Raw genomic sequence first — 18,542 nt, forward strand, 5'->3', positions numbered from 1 at the left:
AACTGTCAAGTCAGCTAACCGCAAGGCGGACTTCATTTCTGGCTTTGCTCGATAGCAAAGCCAGAAATCGCTTGACTTCCTGTCTCTCACTGACTTGGATCCCACCAGACACAACTACCACCCTGCTCCACATAACGTCAACAGAAGAATTGTCCAGAAAAGTACGTTAGCATTAAAGCTGCGTGGTCTAACCCGACTGCTTTAACTTTCAAGTTCTGCTGCTTCTTCGCTAGCTAGCGAGGTTAGCTTGTCACGGTGGGGGAGGGGTGGAAACCACGAAACTCCTCCTGAGGCCAGGAAAACCTCTTGGATAAAATTTGTTTAACTAATAATTAATCTTAACTTTGGGAAAGCAGGTGGCAGAAGTTTGGTTGATTAAATCAAAGACCTCCAAATTAGTAAAATTCATGTTTTACTTTAGTTGGTTGCAATCTGAACCTTTGCCACTAGATGGCGGCCCCTTTACCTTTAACTGGACTGAATCCAAACCAACAGGTCGGTTCAGGACGGCGTAGTGCAGGTGTTCCTGCCGTTGTCCTTGCTGGAGTCCTAGCTGGTAATACTCGTATATTACCATGTCTGACGTCAATAAAAACACAGAGTCTCGTCTTTACACAACACTTTATTTACACGGCCCTTCGGTGTAAAATAGAAACTTTATTCATGGAAATACTTACAAAAATGCCGTTTTCCTCTGAACGTTCTCTTTAAATAAGTACTCTAGGGTTATTTACATCTTTACAGCGTATTCAAAATACTCTTTTGGTCACCGCCTCCTCACAAACAAAGACAAAGTATGGCAGGTTGAGAGGCTGAACCACAAACACTCTTCACCTTCGTTCAGATCTTTGTGTAGATTTGAGAAGATTTAACAAGAAAAACAAAAAGGAAAAATCTGCAACGAAAACTTTTTTTTCTTTATTTTTTATTATTAAATTAAATAAACATTCTCAAATGTACACAAGTGCATTCACGGTTACGTGACGAGCCATTGGGTTGAGATTCACGGTGTGGGGGTGGAGAGGTTTTGGCAACATGTCAGGACGCGATGAGATAAGCAGGAACATGTGGAGACATGGTGGTTATTACACGTCGGGACATGTTGGTTATTACATGTCAGGACATGTGACATGTTGGTTATTACATGTCAGGACATGTGACATGTTGGTTATTACATGTCAGGACATGTGACATGTTGGTTATTACATGTCGGGACATGTGACATGTTGGTTATTACATGTCGGGACATGTGACATGTTGGTATTACACGTGTTGGTTATTACACGCTGGGACATGTTGGTTATTACACGTGTAATACCAACATGTGACATGTTGGTTATTACACGTGTAATACCAACATGTGACATGTTGGTATTACACGTGTTGGTTATTACACGCTGGGACATGTTGGTTATTACACGTGTAATACCAACATGTGACATGTTGGTATTACACGTGTTGGTTATTACACGCTGGGACATGTTGGTTATTACACGTGTAATACCAACATGTGACATGTTGGTATTACACGTGTTGGTTATTACACGCTGGGACATGTCAGTTATTACATGTCGCGACATGTGACATGTTGGTATTACACATGTTGGTTATTACACGTGGATGTGTTGTTATTACACGTGGACTCTGAGGATGAAGGTAAAAGTAGAACTTTATTGCTGAGTGTGAAGTTGTGAGTCCCTGAGCTGTTCGTTTGAACCAAAGATCACAAAACGTTTATTATCGGGTTACGACTCGATCTCGTTGGCCTTCGGTTCGTGGAGTGTAGAAACCAGACGGACGCCTCGCGTGACACACTTTGATCTTTGTAAAGAAATCCAAGGGAGAGGAAACGCGTCCTCAGATCAGAGAACACAAACCTCCTCTAAACGGTGTGCGGACCACCATCAGTAACGCCTCGTCTCCGTGGGGGGGTCTCAGAGCGAGTCCACGTGGTTCATGTTGATGGACCTGTTGTGGATCTCCTCCAGGACGTTCTCCAGCTGCTCGATGAGAACGCGCTTCTTAAATCTGGAGAACAAACGTGTAATGTTCTTTAGGGCAGAACATTAAAAATGTGCATTTCTTTGATAATCCGTTTCACAAAAATTGGAAAACTCTGGAATCTTTATATCCAACACGTGTCCAGGTGTTACCGAGTCAATCATGACGTCGTAGTTTCAGGTGGACCTGCAGGAGAAAGACGGCGTACCTGGCGGCCTCTTTGATGATGTTCTGGAGGAAGATGAGTTGGGTATCCAGAGTGCCCTGGATCTGCTTCAGGAGGAGGAAGATCTTCTCGTAGTCTGGAACGGAAAGACATTCATGTATTTCTCTAGACAGACAGACAGAGATATATATATATCGATAGATATATAGACGTACATCTGCCGGGCTTCCTGATCTCCTTGGTGATGAGCGTCCTCAGCTCGTTGTTGACCTTCGTCGTTTCTTCGTGAATGTGTTTCTTCAGCGCCGCCGGCGACAGGAAGCGAGCCGGCAGGTCGTCCAGCAGCAAAAGCTCCACTTCGTCCTCGCTGCCCGACACAGACGCCGCTTGGCGTTCCTCTTTCTCCTGCTCCTCTTTCTCCTGCTGCTGCTCCTCCTCCTCCTGCTGCTGTTCATCTTCCTCCTCCTCCTCCTCCTCCTCCTGCTGCTGCTGCTGCTCCTCCTCCTCCTCATCCTCTCTGCCGTGCCCGAGGTCCTCGGGGTCCACGTGGTTCTCCTGGTGGTCGGCGGGCAGCGAGTCAAGCTCCGCCTCTGAGTCCGAGCCCCCGTATGAGGGGTAGTGGTTCTGGTTCAGGTGGTTCAGGATCAGGTCTGGTTCAGCTGCTTCGTCAGGCATGTCCATGTCTGCAGGGCCAGAAATATAAAGAGTTTACAACTGAGATTCAAGTCTTTATATAGATTTTAAACCTTATATTTAATATACTTTTCTATATTTGAAGAAACTTTGTAAAACTGATCCAGAGTTGCTTTGTTCATGAAGAACCAGAGAAGCCAGAAACTGAACTGCCTGGTTCATCACATCATGCTTCACTGCAGCTAAATTAACCCAAAATACATAAACCAGAGTCTGGTTTGAGCGGTGCTAAGCTAAGCTACGCTAACGTCAACAGAAGCATCTCCACAACCCTGATTTAAATTTCGGTAGGACAGGTGTGTGTGTGTGGCTCCACCTGCTGGTCGGGGGCTGGCGGGCGGCGTCACTGGGGGGGTGTAGGCCCGTCCCAGGCGCACCAGAGGAGACATGCAGCGCCGCCTCTTGGGTCCGCCCCCCGTCATGTTGCTGCTGTCTCCGGGCCTCTTCCCCTTGTTCTGAGGGCCCGTCACGAACTCGTCCGCCTCGTCGATCATCATGCCCTGAGAGACACAAGGGTTTCTGGGTAAATAACGGCGCTTGGTTCCTGGGGAAGGAGGGCTGAAGGGTGTGTGTGTGTGTGTGTGTGTTACCTTCTTGTCAAGCTTGAAGGGGTTGCCGAACGTGTGCAGGCGTTTGGGCTGCTCGGGGTCGGCGTCCCGGAGCGGCTGAGGAGCGGCTTTCAGGAAGTCCTGGTAGTTCCCCATCTGGGCGATGGGCACGCTGTGGAGCTGGTCTGGAGACGTTCACAAGGGTTAAAATAAAGGTGCAGTGGCTGCTCCAGACCAGCAGGGGCAGCACTGCAGCTCGACTGCTGAATATACAGTTTATTGACGAATACCACACGTTCAATGAGCAGTCAAACTAAACCGATCCATTCGTCTACCGTTACATTTTATAATTCAATGGTTTTTATTATTCCTATTCTGTGTTTTTGTGCTATGATTCTAGTATTTATACATAATCTATCAATATATTCAGTATTACTACCTGAGTCCTGTCCTCTGAGCGTACAGACGCCCGTGTTCAGCAGGTTCCTCCTCATCCGACTCAGCTGGTCCAGCAACTGACTGCGAGGGATGTCGTAAGGATTCCTGAAGCTCTGAGGCTTCAGGGCCTAGTGAGGTCAGAGGAGAGGAGGTGAGGAGAGGAGAGGAGAGGAGGTGAGGAGGTGAGGAGAGGAGAGGAGGTGAGGTCAGAGGAGGTGAGGAGAGGAGAGGAGGTGAGGTCAGAGGAGAGGAGGTGAGGTCAGAGGAGAGGTGGTGAGGTCAGAGGAGAGGAGGTGAGGAGAGGAGGTGAGGAGAGGAGGTCAGAGGAGAGGTCAGAGGAGAGGAGGTGAGGTCAGAGGAGAGGTCAGAGGAGAGAAGGTGAGGAGAGGAGAGGAGGTGAGGTCAGAGGAGAGGTCAGAGGAGAGGAGGTGAGGTCAGAGGAGAGGAGGTGAGGTCAGAGGAGAGGTCAGAGGAGAGGTGGTGAGGTCAGAGGAGAGGAGGTGAGGTCAGAGGAGAGGTCAGAGGAGAGGAGGTGAGGTCAGAGGAGAGGTCAGAGGAGAGGAGGAGAGGAGAGGTCAGAGGAGAGGTGGTGAGGTCAGAGGAGAGGAGGTGAGGAGGAGAGGAGGTGAGGTCAGAGGAGAGGAGGTGAGGAGAGGAGGAGAGGAGGTGAGGTCAGAGGAGAGGTCAGAGGAGAGGAGGTGAGGAGAGGAGAGGAGGAGAGGAGGTGAGGTCAGAGGAGAGGAGGTGAGGAGAGGAGGAGAGGTGGTGAGGTCAGAGGAGAGGAGGTGAGGAGAGGAGGAGAGGTGGTGAGGTCAGAGGAGAGGTGGTGAGGTCAGAGGAGAGGTGGTGAGGTCAGAGGAGAGGTCAGAGGAGAGGTGGTGAGGTCAGAGGAGAGGTCAGAGGAGAGGAGGTGAGGTCAGAGGAGAGGAGGTGAGGAGAGGAGGAGAGGTGGTGAGGTCAGAGGAGAGGTGGTGAGGTCAGAGGAGAGGTGGTGAGGTCAGAGGAGAGGTGGTGAGGTCAGAGGAGAGGAGGTGAGGTCAGAGGAGAGGTGGTGAGGTCAGAGGAGAGGTCAGAGGAGAGGAGGTGAGGAGAGGAGAGGAGGAGAGGAGGTGAGGTCAGAGGAGAGGATGTGAGGAGAGGAGGAGAGGTGGTGAGGTCAGAGGAGAGGTGGTGAGGTCAGAGGAGAGGTCAGGAGAGGAGGAGAGGTGGTGAGGTCAGAGGAGAGGTCAGGAGAGGAGGAGAGGTGGTGAGGTCAGAGGAGAGGTGGTGAGGTCAGAGGAGAGGTCAGAGGAGAGGAGGTGAGGTCAGAGGAGAGGTGGTGAGGTCAGAGGAGAGGTCAGAGGAGAGTTGGTGAGGTCAGAGGAGAGGTGGTGAGGTCAGAGGAGAGGAGGTGAGGAGAGGAGGAGAGGTGGTGAGGTCAGAGGAGAGGAGGTGAGGAGAGGAGGAGAGGAGGTGAGGTCAGAGGAGAGGTCAGAGGAGAGGAGGAGAGGAGGTGAGGTCAGAGGAGAGGAGGTGAGGAGAGGAGGAGAGGTGGTGAGGTCAGAGGAGAGGTGGTGAGGTCAGAGGAGAGGTCAGAGGAGAGGAGGTCACAGAGGAGAGGAGGTCACAGAGGAGAGGTCAACAAACAAACAAACAAAAACAAACAAACGGTCCTATGACGTTAGTCCTTGATTTTAGTCCGTTTCAGCGTTTTCAACCTAAAGTTTGATTCTTACTTTCAGGAAAAGTTTAGTTTGGGTTAAACTAACTAACATGTTACATAAATAAAGCAACTCCGTCGAGATGACGAGAGAAACGCTTTTAAAGAACAGGAAGTCACAGAAAGACACTTCCTGTTAGATCTGTAGACTACTTGTAGTTTACAAACCTCGTTCGGATATTGTCACGTGTCGGTAAATATATATTTATGTGGAAATCTACCCAGCATGCATTGCGATGGTCTCTGATCGGGAGGGAGCATGAATAACAGGAAGCGCACCTTGTTGGGCAGCGCCAGCTGGAAGCCCTGGAACTCTTTGGGGTTGAGCTCCATGGGCGGAGCCTGAGCGTCTGCAGACAGGCTCAGCAGCTGCTGGATGAAGTCCCTCCTCTGGGCCAGGGACACGCCCCCTCCTCGCCAGCGCACCTTGATGCCGGCCTCCGGCGGCTGCTTCGTGCCGATCAACGTGATCAGCCGGTCGTACTCCATCTTAGACTGCGGGAGAGCCACGTGTTAATACGACACTTTGAACACAATGTGTACAAACAACATACAAACAAGAAGGGTTTTACTTCTTTTCAATTTGATAAAACAAGAGACGCTTCTTACATATTCTTTACATTTCATCTGAATTACTGTAAAAATTAAAAGTATTTTTCTTTTAAATGAAATAGAAACTAAAGAATAAATGCAGTATTATGATCTGAACGTGTCCTGCTGCTGCAGCTTCACATTAAAAGCATTTAACTGACTTTTATTGTGAAGTAATCACAGGAAAGTTGTTTATTCTAAAGAAAACTGAAAAACTGAAATCTGGATCATGAAATCAAGTTAAATGTCGCCCTCATCTTGTTTTTAATAAAGAAGTTCCTCTAACGGGAGTAAACGGTGCATTCAGGGACAGTTTCTGTGACACTAAAGCTTCATCCACACGATACGTTTTTATTAAATCTGCATCTTTTACCACGTTTCACTTCCTCTTCTCTGATTCGTCGCCGCTCTATCACGTGACCCTTTCAGCCTTGTCGCACTGTGTGTGTGTGTGTGTGTGTGTAGCAAGTCAAATAATAAAAAGCGACCACATTGTTGTTCTTTTTAACACAACGGAGCTCAGAACATTACATTTTGTTAAATTATTATTATCCTATTTTTTAAAAATATATTTAGCATTTTTCTTATTCTATTTTTTTTGTATAGATTTTGCATGTTTTATATGTTATTGCTTCGCTGTATAAATGCTGCCTTGCAGGATTAATAAAGTATCTACTCTGTATTTGTTCTTTGGTTCTTATTACACGTCTTGCGCTCATAGTCCGGCTCCTCGAGTCCGGCTCCTCACCTGCTGGCTGAGCTTCTTCAGGTAGGAGACCACGCTGTAGCTCAGGCCGTACTCCATGTTGTCGGCCAGCAGGTTCGGCGCCCCCATGATCCTCAGAGCTTTCCTCAGCGACTGCGGGCAGAAGAACGGCGTAAAGATCGTCGCTCTGGAGGATCGACCGAATAAATGAAAATGAGATGAAGTCTGACCCCGATGTAATACGGAGGCATCGTCTTCAGGTAGTTCTCAAAGGACTGGCGCCACTTGATGGTCGGCTTGAACTTGTGCACTTTGATCAGGTCGTCTGCGAGAAGAAGAAATATTTACTGAAAGATGTTGTTGAAATAAAGTTATTGAAGTTATATAACCGCACATTAAGGTTATTTACGGGAGATAAAATGAAAAGAACGGAACAGACTCGAGGAGTAACGGGTCGTTATTGATCCTCATCAGTCCCCCCTCAGAGTTAACATGTGATCATGTGACTTTGTAAACATCAGTGTTTAGACCAACAGGAGGAGAGCTGGTAAATAAATATGAATAAATAAATATTTGGGATCCTTGTAGACCAGCTGCTATTTTCTCCCTTTGGTCTTTTATGTGGATCGGATCCCTGAGTTTATTGATCCGTTACTCCGACCGCAGACGCTCTAAACCAGCAGGAGGTCCTGCTCGACCCCGGATCCGCCCCCTTACCCAGCAGCGGCAGGAGAACGGGGTAATTGTAGGGCATCACGAACAGGTTGACGCAGTTCAGAGCCGTGCTGGCCTTCAAGTAGCCGAAGGGCTGACCCAGATCACTGTACTTGGCACTGTTACACACAAACACCTGAAACAGAGGGAAGAGTATTAAGGAAGAGTCTACGTTCATGTGTTAAAGCTGCATTCTCTCTCCTGACCACCAGGGGGCGACTCCTCTGGTTGTATAGAAGTCTATGCTTCATGTGTTAGAGCTGCATTCTCTCTCCTGACCACCAGGGGGCGACTCCTCTGGTTGTATAGAAGTCTACGTTCATGTGTTAAAGCTGCATTCTCTCTCCTGACCACCAGGGGGCGACTCCTCTGGTTGTATAGAAGTCTACGTTCATGTGTTAAAGCTGCATTCTCTCTCCTGACCACCAGGGGGCGACTCCTCTGGTTGTATAGAAGTTTATGCTTCATGTGTTAAAGCTGCATTCTCTCTCCTGACCACCAGGGGGCGACTCCTCTGGTTGTATAGAAGTCTATGCTTCGTGTGTTAAAGCTGCATTCTCTCTCCTGACCACCAGGGGGCGACTCCTCTGGTTGTATAGAAGTCTATGCTTCGTGTGTTAAAGCTGCATTCTCTCTCCTGACCACCAGGGGGCGACTCCTCTGGTTGTATAGAAGTCTATGCTTCGTGTGTTAAAGCTGCATTCTCTCTCCTGACCACCAGGGGGCGACTCCTCTGGTTGTATAGAAGTCTATGCTTCATGTGTTAAAGCTGCATTCTCTCTCCTGACCACCAGGGGGCGACTCCTCTGGTTGTATAGAAGTCTATGCTTCATGTGTTAAAGCTGCATTCTCTCTCCTGACCACCAGGGGGCGACTCCTCTGGTTGTATAGAAGTCTATGCTTCATGTGTTAAAGCTGCATTCTCTCTACTGACCACCAGGGGGCGACTCCTCTGGTTGTATAGAAGTTATGCTTCATGTGTTAAAGCTGCATTCTCTCTCCTGACCACCAGGGGGCGACTCCTCTGGTTGTATAGAAGTCTATGCTTCATGTGTTAAAGCTGCATTCTCTCTAGTGACCACCGGGGGGCGACTCCTCTGGTTGTATAGAAGTCTATGCTTCATGTGTTAAAGCTGCATTCTCTCTAGTGACCACCAGGGGGCGACTCCTCTGGTTGTATAGAAGTCTATGCTTCATGTGTTAAAGCTGCATTCTCTCTCCTGACCACCAGGGGGCGACTTCTCTGGTTGTATAGAAGTCTATGCTTCATGTGTTAAAGCTGCATTCTCTCTCCTGACCACCAGGGGGCGACTCCTCTGGTTGTATAGAAGTCTATGCTTCATGTGTTAAAGCTGCATTCTCTCTCCTGACCACCAAGGGGCGACTCCTCTGGTTGTATAGAAGTCTATGCTTCATTTGTTAAAGCTGCATGATGTTCATTTAGTAAATTATGGTTATTTAGAGTCAAACAGACCATAAAGCAGGGTAAGCTTTAGGGGCGGGGTTGCACGGTGATTGACAGGTGTTGTCTGTACCTGCCAGCAGGTGTGCGGGGACTTCCTCTCCAGGATGAACTGCGTGAGAGGCGACGGCTCCAGCTCGTATTTGTCGAAGGGAACCTTGTCGATGACCATCGGCTCCGAGTCCAGGCAGGAGAACCGGACGTGTGGGTGGGCCGAGCGGGGGGGCTGAGGGGATATCGTCCATGTTGACATGTATAATACAATGTAATGAACATTTCCACATGTGGACCTTGAAGTGGAACCAGAAGCTGAGCGCCGCTTACCAGCGTGGGGGAGTTCTGGTCCGGCCAGAAGGCCTCGGGGATCGGCCAGTGGCCGATGGGGACGCCGGTTTTGGGGTTGGGCCGCACGTAGATCAGCTTGTGGCAACAGTGCCAAGTCTGCAGACCGGACTTCAGCACCTCGGCCGGAGCGTCTGGGCGGACAGGAAGTAGAAGAAGGTGTTTGTGAGCTATGAAACAACAACAGGGCGACTCCAGATGGTTTAACAGCCGCTTCACGAGGTCTCACCCTCCAGAGGAGGAGGATCGGGTCCGGTCTTCTCAAAGTTGATGACCACTCCACTCTGGATCTTCTGCACCAGAGACTCCAGACACTGATTCAACATCCGCTGAGAGAACACGCTGTAAGAACGTCCTGCAACACACAGATCATTAATAATAACAGATGGTTCTCCTCCAATACCCAGTAGAACATGTGATCAATAGAACATGTGATCATGACGTTTCTCTAGTCTCTGATCATGTGACTTTGTAAACAACCAATCAGTGTTTAGACCAACAGGAGGAGAGCTAGTAACGTTAGCTAGTAACGTTAGCAGCACCGCTAACGGAGAACCAGCCGAGGTTCACTTCAGTTACATGATGATGCGTTCAGGCTCAGCTCAGTGAACATGAGTACTGGCTGAAGGTGAATGATAACGTTCTCATGATGCGTTCAGGCTCCGCTCAGTGAACATGAGTACTGGCTGAAGGTAAATGATAACGTTCTCATGATGCGTTCAGGCTCTGCTCAGTGAACATGAGTACTAGCTGAAGGTAAATTATAACGTTCTCATGATGCGTTCAGGCTCCGCTCAGTGAACATGAGTACTGGCTGAAAGTAAATAATAACGTTCTCATGATGCGTTAAGGCTCAGCTCAGTGAACATGAGTACTGGCTGAAGGTAAATGATAACGTTCTCATGATGCGTTCAGGCTCCGCTCAGTGAACATGAGTACTGGCTGAAGGTAAATGATAACGTTCTCATGATGCGTTCAGGCTCTGCTCAGTGAACATGAGTACTGGCTGAAGGTAAATGATAACGTTCTCATGATGCGTTCAGGCTCTGCTCAGTGAACATGAGTACTGGCTGAAGGTAAATGATAACGTTCTCATGATGCATTCAGGCTCTGCTCAGTGAACATGAGTACTGGTTGAAGGTAAATGATAACGTTCTCATGATGCGTTCAGGCTCCGCTCAGTGAACATGAGTACTGGCTGAAAGTAAATAATAACGTTCTCATGATGCGTTCAGGCTCTGCTCAGTGAACATGAGTACTGGCTGAAGGTAAATGATAACGTTCTCATGATGCGTTCAGGCTCTGCTCAGTGAACATGAGTACTGGCTGAAGGTAAATGATAACGTTCTCATGATGCGTTCAGGTGTAATCTAGTAAAGTGTAGAGTTGGTGATGAACTATAATAAATCCAGATGTTTTTCCCTGGAGGGGAGGAGCCTGAACCTTACCTCCGGTGACCTCGCACATGGGGGTGATGGGGGAGTCGTCCGGCGGGACGCCCCCGAGGGGCTCCGGCTCCACAGAGGCGTTGCCGGCGATACGCAGAACCAGAGCGAACAGGCGCTGGTCCCATCGGAACGGCTCCTTGGTCAGCTCGCTCCCCGGCAGAGGCGTGGTCAGAGGAAGGTGGAGCTACAGGGGAAACGGGGTAAATGAAGAGGCGTGGTCAGAGGAAGGTGGAGCTACAGGGGAAACGGGTAAATGAAGAGGCGTGGTCAGAGGAAGGTGGAGCTACAGGGGAAACGGGGTAAATGAAGAGGCGTGGTCAGAGGAAGGTGGAGCTACAGGAGAAACGGGTAAATGAAGAGGCGTGGTCAGAGGAAGGTGGAGCTACAGGGGAAACGGGTAAATGAAGAGGCGTGGTCAGAGGAAGGTGGAGCTACAGGGGAAACGGGTAAATGAAGAGGCGTGGTCAGAGGAAGGTGGAGCTACTGGGGAAACGGGGTAAATGAAGAGGCGTGGTCAGAGGAAGGTGGAGCTACAGGGGAAACGGGTAAATGAAGAGGCGTGGTCAGAGGAAGATGGAGCTACAGGGGAAACGGGTAAATGAAGAGGCGTGGTCAGAGGAAGGTGGAGCTACAGGGGAAACGGGGTAAATGAAGAGGCGTGGTCAGAGGAAGGTGGAGCTACAGGGGAAACGGGTAAATGAAGAGGCGTGGTCAGAGGAAGGTGGAGCTACAGGGGAAACGGGTAAATGAAGAGGCGTGGTCAGAGGAAGGTGGAGCTACAGGGGAAACGGGGTAAATGAAGAGGCGTGGTCAGAGGAAGGTGGAGCTACAGGGGAAACGGGTAAATGAAGAGGCGTGGTCAGAGGAAGGTGGAGCTACAGGGGAAACGGGTAAATGAAGAGGCGTGGTCAGAGGAAGGTGGAGCTACAGGGGAAACGGGTAAATGAAGAGGCGTGGTCAGAGGAAGGTGGAGCTACAGGGGAAACGGGTAAATGAAGAGGCGTGGTCAGAGGAAGGTGGAGCTACAGGGGAAACGGGTAAATGAAGAGGCGTGGTCAGAGGAAGGTGGAGCTACAGGGGAAACGGGGTAAATGAAGAGGCGTGGTCAGAGGAAGGTGGAGCTACAGGGGAAACGGGTAAATGAAGAGGCGTGGTCAGAGGAAGGTGGAGCTACAGGGGAAACGGGTAAATGAAGAGGCGTGGTCAGAGGAAGGTGGAGCTACAGGGGAAACGGGGTAAATGAAGAGGCGTGGTCAGAGGAAGGTGGAGCTACAGGGGAAACGGGGTAAATGAAGAGGCGTGGTCAGAGGAAGGTGGAGCTACAGGGGAAACGGGGTAAATGAAGAGGCGTGGTCAGAGGAAGGTGGAGCTACAGGGGAAACGGGGTAAATGAAGAGGCGTGGTCAGAGGAAGGTGGAGCTACAGGGGAAACGGGGTAAATGAAGAGGCGTGGTCAGAGGAAGGTGGAGCTACAGGGGAAACGGGTAAATGAAGAGGCGTGGTCAGAGGAAGGTGGAGCTACAGGGGAAACGGGGTAAATGAAGAGGCGTGGTCAGAGGAAGGTGGAGCTACAGGGGAAACGGGGTAAATGAAGAGGCGTGGTCAGAGGAAGGTGGAGCTACAGGGGAAACGGGTAAATGAAGAGGCGTGGTCAGAGGAAGGTGGAGCTACTGGGGAAACGGGGTAAATGAAGAGGCGTGGTCAGAGGAAGGTGGAGCTACAGGGGAAACGGGGTAAATGAAGAGGCGTGGTCAGAGGAAGGTGGAGCTACAGGGGAAACGGGGTAAATGAAGAGGCGTGGTCAGAGGAAGGTGGAGCTACAGGAGAAACGGGTAAATGAAGAGGCGTGGTCAGAGGAAGGTGGAGCTACAGGAGAAACGTGTAAATGAAGAGGCGTGGTCAGAGGAAGGTGGAGCTACAGGGGAAACGGGGTAAATGAAGAGGCGTGGTCAGAGGAAGGTGGAGCTACAGGGGAAACGGGGTAAATGAAGAGGCGTGGTCAGAGGAAGGTGGAGCTACAGGGGAAACGGGGTAAATGAAGAGGCGTGGTCAGAGGAAGGTGGAGCTACAGGGGAAACGGGGTAAATGAAGAGGCGTGGTCAGAGGAAGGTGGAGCTACAGGGGAAACGGGGTAAATGAAGAGGCGTGGTCAGAGGAAGGTGGAGCTACAGGGGAAACGGGGTAAATGAAGAGGCGTGGTCAGAGGAAGGTGGAGCTACAGGGGAAACGGGGTAAATGAAGAGGCGTGGTCAGAGGAAGGTGGAGCTACAGGGGAAACGGGGTAAATGAAGAGGCGTGGTCAGAGGAAGGTGGAGCTACTGGGGAAACGGGGTAAATGAAGAGGCGTGGTCAGAGGAAGGTGGAGCTACAGGGGAAACGGGTAAATGAAGAGGCGTGGTCAGAGGAAGGTGGAGCTACAGGGGAAACGGGGTAAATGAAGAGGCGTGGTCAGAGGAAGGTGGAGCTACAGGGGAAACGGGGTAAATGAAGAGGCGTGGTCAGAGGAAGGTGGAGCTACAGGGGAAACGGGGTAAATGAAGAGGCGTGGTCAGAGGAAGGTGGAGCTACAGGGGAAACGGGGTAAATGAAGAGGCGTGGTCAGAGGAAGGTGGAGCTACAGGGGAAACGGGGTAAATGAAGAGGCGTGGTCAGAGGAAGGTGGAGCTACAGGGGAAACGGGGTAAATGAAGAGGCGTGGTCAGAGGAAGGTGGAGCTACAGGGGAAACGGGGTAAATGAAGAGGCGTGGTCAGAGGAAGGTGGAGCTACTGGGGAAACGGGGTAAATGAAGAGGCGTGGTCAGAGGAAGGTGGAGCTACAGGGGAAACGGGTAAATGAAGAGGCGTGGTCAGAGGAAGGTGGAGCTACAGGGGAAACGGGGTAAATGAAGAGGCGTGGTCAGAGGAAGGTGGAGCTACAGGGGAAACGGGTAAATGAAGAGGCGTGGTCAGAGGAAGGTGGAGCTACAGGGGAAACGGGGTAAATGAAGAGGCGTGGTCAGAGGAAGGTGGAGCTACAGGGTGAACGGGTAAATGAAGAGGCGTGGTCAGAGGAAGGTGGAGCTACAGGGGAAACGGGTAAATGAAGAGGCGTGGTCAGAGGAAGGTGGAGCTACAGGGGAAACGGGGTAAATGAAGAGGCGTGGTCAGAGGAAGGTGGAGCTACAGGGGGAACGGGTAAATGAAGAGGCGTGGTCAGAGGAAGATGGAAGCCAGACTCCACCTCCCATTGGTGGAACCGGTCACATGACTGGTTTTATAAAATGGAGTCCGGTGGACTCACCTCGTCCTGGACTCCGCCGCCGCTGGTCAACTTGTTGCCGTCGGTGATGGCGATTATGATGGCGGGTTCGAGGAAAAAGGGATTCCTTCCCTGCAAAGAGAATGAAAGAAAAAACATTTAGCAGCCAAATCACATATTTTACAGGATCTTCAACCTTTATTTCTTAATAACAACATTTAATAGTTCACTTCCTTCTCTATAGGGTTTGTTCAAAAGGTAATAAAGCAGCTTATGAACATGAGATGAGTTTATAGATAAGGAAGCGTTATATAATGGGAACTTTAGGAGAGATCTACAGACAAAAGTAGTAAAATGTTTTTTTGCTCAAGACGACACGTTCTGGAGGAAAAATAGATCAAAATATCAAAAACAGATCCGTGAAAGATGTTTTGGATATATATATATATATATATATATATATATATATTCTCCTACGCACATGACCACCTACTGCTATGCAAAGGTTTCTTTTTAATATCTTTAAATGTCTACAATTGATATTTGTAATTTAATTTTAAATCACTTGTTTAACTTGAGGTTTATGGAATATTATTGTTGTTTTAAAGCACTTAGCGATGTACAACCAGACATTATCTTTCTTCATTTATTGGGTTTTAGAATATAATGACCCAAATTATTTAAAATGATCGAGACAAGACGAGTTTTACTGGCGACCTCCATCAGTAAGTGTGAAGGTCGTGATCTAAACTAGTGTTTCATCTATTTTTGTATTAAATTTAAAATGTTACAGCATTTTAGGTGCAAATTCAGGATTCATGGAGACCCACTCAAACGTCATACATGTATGTATGTGTGTATATATATATCATATGTTGCAAATGTTAAACACACCTGGAACACAAACATCAATAACAAGGTGTTTATACTTTGTTGTGTTTGTGGTCACATGACTGAGTGTGTGGGGTCACAGTGTGGTTGATGCTTGTGGGACCAGGGGGGAGTGGGTTCATGGGGCGGGGTTGGGGGGTTCATGGGGGCGTGGCATACAGCACCTCCTCACAACAGGCTCCTCCCCCAGAGCTACGTACCTGTCCATAGTTGTCGATGCCGGTCACCAGCCTGTTGAGGTTGAGCAGATCGAAGGCCGTCCTCAGCGACGTGCCGATGGAGGTGAGTCCTGCTGCCTGCAGGTTCCTGAGCTCCGTCATGAAGGTGGCGTGGCTCTCCTTCCACCCGGCCTACACACACACACACAAATAATCTCCATAGATATTTTACGTTCATAAACTGCAGCGAGGACGATCAATGATCCCAACTGCACCGCTGTTTACCTTTAAATTATTTATTATGATATCTATTAAGAGCTATTGATGGATACATATTTAGGTTGTGTGACTGCGCTGCAGCTGAGACCTGTTTTATTCTTCTTTCTTTGCTTTATTCAAGTGCAAAATGTACTAAAATATATGCAGTGAGCCATAAAAATCAATGTTAACAGACTGGTTACCCAATTAAATATAACCAACAAAGTATCTCTTCTAATAACTCTGAATGCACCATTGCTGTTTTTCATATACTTTATTTATATGCAAAAAATTTTTTTTTTTTAAAAAAAACATTGATTGAGCTCACTTTACCTCTTACTAAAAATATATTTATAGTTTACCTTGTTTATTAATGTAAAGTTACTCTAATGAAGATTCCTTAATATATGTTTGGCAAATCTAATTTTTATAAAATATATTTATACATATTTATTAAGTGTTGCTAGGGAGAGCCTGAGACTTTCATTTCAATTGTTTTGCTTTTAATACCATGAGATATATATCTATATATAGATATATATTGTAACACATACCACTGGAGAGTACTGCTGTAAAAATATGTATATCTTTTATAAAATATATTTCTGTCATCTGACGGAATATATATATATATATTTTTTTAGGAAGTAAAGTTGAATGTGTTAGTTAATGTGTCACTTTGGTAGAATCCTCCTCTTCCTCCTCGCAGCCCCGCCCCCTTCCTCCTCCTCGCTGTATAAATAACACCCAGAGTTCTTTGCTGCTCACACTGAAATAAAATGTCGGCCATGTTTAAAAAAAAAAAAAAAAAAAAAGCTGTTATGAAAATGTCCTCCTGGAGAAGGTTCTCCTCTCGCCTCCTTTCCTCGTCTTCACAACACCTGCCTGGTGATCAGTGAGGAGGAGCTGGAGGAGGAAGAGGAGGACATGAAACACAGAACTCTACCTTGATCCCGAACGGAACGTCCTCATAATTGACCAACATGTACCGGTCCCCTCGGCTGGCCGGGTCCCTGCCCCGGAGCTGTGGAGACAGAGGAGCGTTATTACCGGACGGGAAGGTCCCGGATGTTCCGGGGGGAGACGCAGAGGGGGGTAGGTGTCGCGCTACCTTTGGTTACCTTCATGAACGTCTCTACCGCGCCCTTCGCTATGTCCAGGTAGCTCGTGCCCAGATGGGTGCGCTGGTTCATGGAGGCGGACGTGTCTATCAGAAAGAGTAACACGGGCATGGTGCTGGTACCGACACGTCCTGCATGGGCTCGGTTCTCGGTACAACCGGTCCCCCCTCACCCCCCACTACCCCTTTTTAAAACAAAACACAAAAATATTCTTTTGTTCTCCCGCCGCTTCTCCCGGCTAGCTAGTTAGCTTAGCATTAGCTCGCTAACTGTGTCTCACACATTCTTTTTTTTCCACCCCTGAAAATAAAAAAATTAAAAAAAGTGTGAGAATAGTGAGTGCAGAAAAGCCCTTTCCCGGAGAAAGTCAAACCCTAGGGGCAGGTTATGGACTCACGAGGGATTTTTGTTCAATTATTTTAACAATATTTGTCTGTTCCTCCTAAGTTTCACAGTAATAAAAAGCCCCCCCGCCCCCAACCGCACACATGCCCCATCCGCTCCGCTCTACACCGAGTGTGCGCTGCTGGCTCCTCCGCTTGCTTTTAACCCCACAGCTCCGCGGATAGGCCCCGCCCCTCTTTCGTCAGCCGTCACGTGTGCGAAAGGGGGACGCGCCTCCTCATTGGCTGTCTGGGGGCACGCTCATTACCATATACCGTCTAAAGGCCCAGAGCCGAGGGGGAGTTCTAATGCGCATGCACGAGAGGCAGGAATGCGAGGAAAATATCCCGAAAATGCGTTTAAATGGGTTTATATGGGTGTTGACCGTTGGAGAACATATTATTTAAGAATGCTGATGATTACGTCATCCACATGTACTTCCTCCTGTGCACGGGCGTAGGCTTCTGTGGACGAAAAGTCTCTAAAGACTGAATATATATATATATATATTTATTTATTTTTTATTTTTTTTTATTTTTTAAAGAACAGGAATGCACCCAGGGTACAAGTACTCGCTGACACTGTTGCACGTGACCAAATAAAGACTTCTGAAGAGTGACATGCGCACTCCCTGCAGCGCGGTAGATGGCTATACTTTGTCTTTGTTCCACTTGTGTGCAGCAACCTACATATCTGCTGGAATAAAAAAAGGAAGACTTGTGTCATTGCGATTAGATCAATTCAGACAGACTTCTGTCGGTTTGGCTTCACACCATAATTAGTGATGTCACATGAAATGTCTCAGCTAAAGGGGAGGGTTGTTTTTTTATTTCTTTGATAAGAAGGCAAGCACATATTTTATTATTATGATTATTATGACTTATTATGGTTTTATTTATTATTATTACAATTATTATTATTATCAACAGTATTATTTTTATTTGCTCTTTTAATTATTATTTAATTATTAGATTATTAATACTTATATTATTATTATTGCTGTTGCTTTATTTATTATTTTATTATTATTTATTGTTGTATGTCTTTTGGCATAATGTTTGTTTAGATGGAAAAGAAGCATCATCTTTGGTTCTCTTTAAATACAATAAAATAATGTGAAACAACATGTCTCAGCTACTTTTTGCCGCACACTTTTTTAAATGTCTTTTTCAACGGGCTCCACGTCCTGCTGCTTACATGGTGCACGCGCTTTAAAGGCCACGTGACACCCAACCTGACGCGCACGATTGTGCAATGTAATTTACATAATGAAGCTCCTTCATACGAAAAGGAAACCAACCGGGTGGTGCGCACGCAAAAAACACACAAACACACGCAAACAGAAACACGCACACACACGCAAACAGACACGTGCACACACACGTACGCAAAACACACGCAAACAGAACACGCGCACACACGCTAACAGACACACGCACACACGCAAACAGACACACGCAAACACACGCACACGCAAACAGACTCACACGCAAACACGTTTCGTTTTCCGGTTTGTGACTGGAACGTTCTTTCAGAATAAAATCATGCACCGAGATGGTGTGATGGGATTTTGAGGGCAACAATGTTCACCAGCACAATGCTACTCATTGTACTGGTGAACCAACCGACTATATAGTATGAGGAGGAGTAGGAGTAGTAGTAGTAGGAGTAGGAGTAGTAGGA

General features: G+C 48.0%; 1 protein-coding gene across 2 annotated transcripts; it reads right to left on the bottom strand.

Moving 5' to 3' along the window:
- Positions 1 to 899: 899 nt before the first annotated feature.
- ints6 (integrator complex subunit 6) lies at positions 900 to 17,003 on the bottom strand. 2 transcript variants are annotated; one of them, XM_034561431.1, is made up of 18 exons: positions 16,476 to 17,003; positions 16,301 to 16,378; positions 15,139 to 15,288; positions 14,090 to 14,179; positions 10,809 to 10,992; positions 9,590 to 9,715; positions 9,343 to 9,494; positions 9,092 to 9,244; positions 7,560 to 7,692; positions 7,073 to 7,167; positions 6,885 to 6,995; positions 5,825 to 6,040; positions 3,848 to 3,974; positions 3,451 to 3,593; positions 3,177 to 3,360; positions 2,383 to 2,850; positions 2,210 to 2,303; positions 900 to 2,028 (listed from the first exon to the last, which is right to left on the bottom strand). In XM_034561431.1, exons 1-18 carry the CDS (start codon positions 16,584 to 16,586, stop codon positions 1,935 to 1,937), a joined length of 2,709 nt encoding a protein of 902 aa, XP_034417322.1. In that variant the 5' UTR covers positions 16,587 to 17,003; the 3' UTR covers positions 900 to 1,934. The 2 variants fall into 2 exon arrangements, with proteins under 2 accessions (XP_034417322.1, XP_034417323.1); XM_034561432.1 differs by having other exon boundaries at positions 16,466 to 16,579.
- Positions 17,004 to 18,542: the final 1,539 nt, after the last annotated feature.

This window comes from Cyclopterus lumpus, chromosome 21 (genome assembly GCF_009769545.1).
Source record: "Cyclopterus lumpus isolate fCycLum1 chromosome 21, fCycLum1.pri, whole genome shotgun sequence".
Lineage (NCBI taxonomy): Eukaryota > Metazoa > Chordata > Actinopteri > Perciformes > Cyclopteridae > Cyclopterus > Cyclopterus lumpus.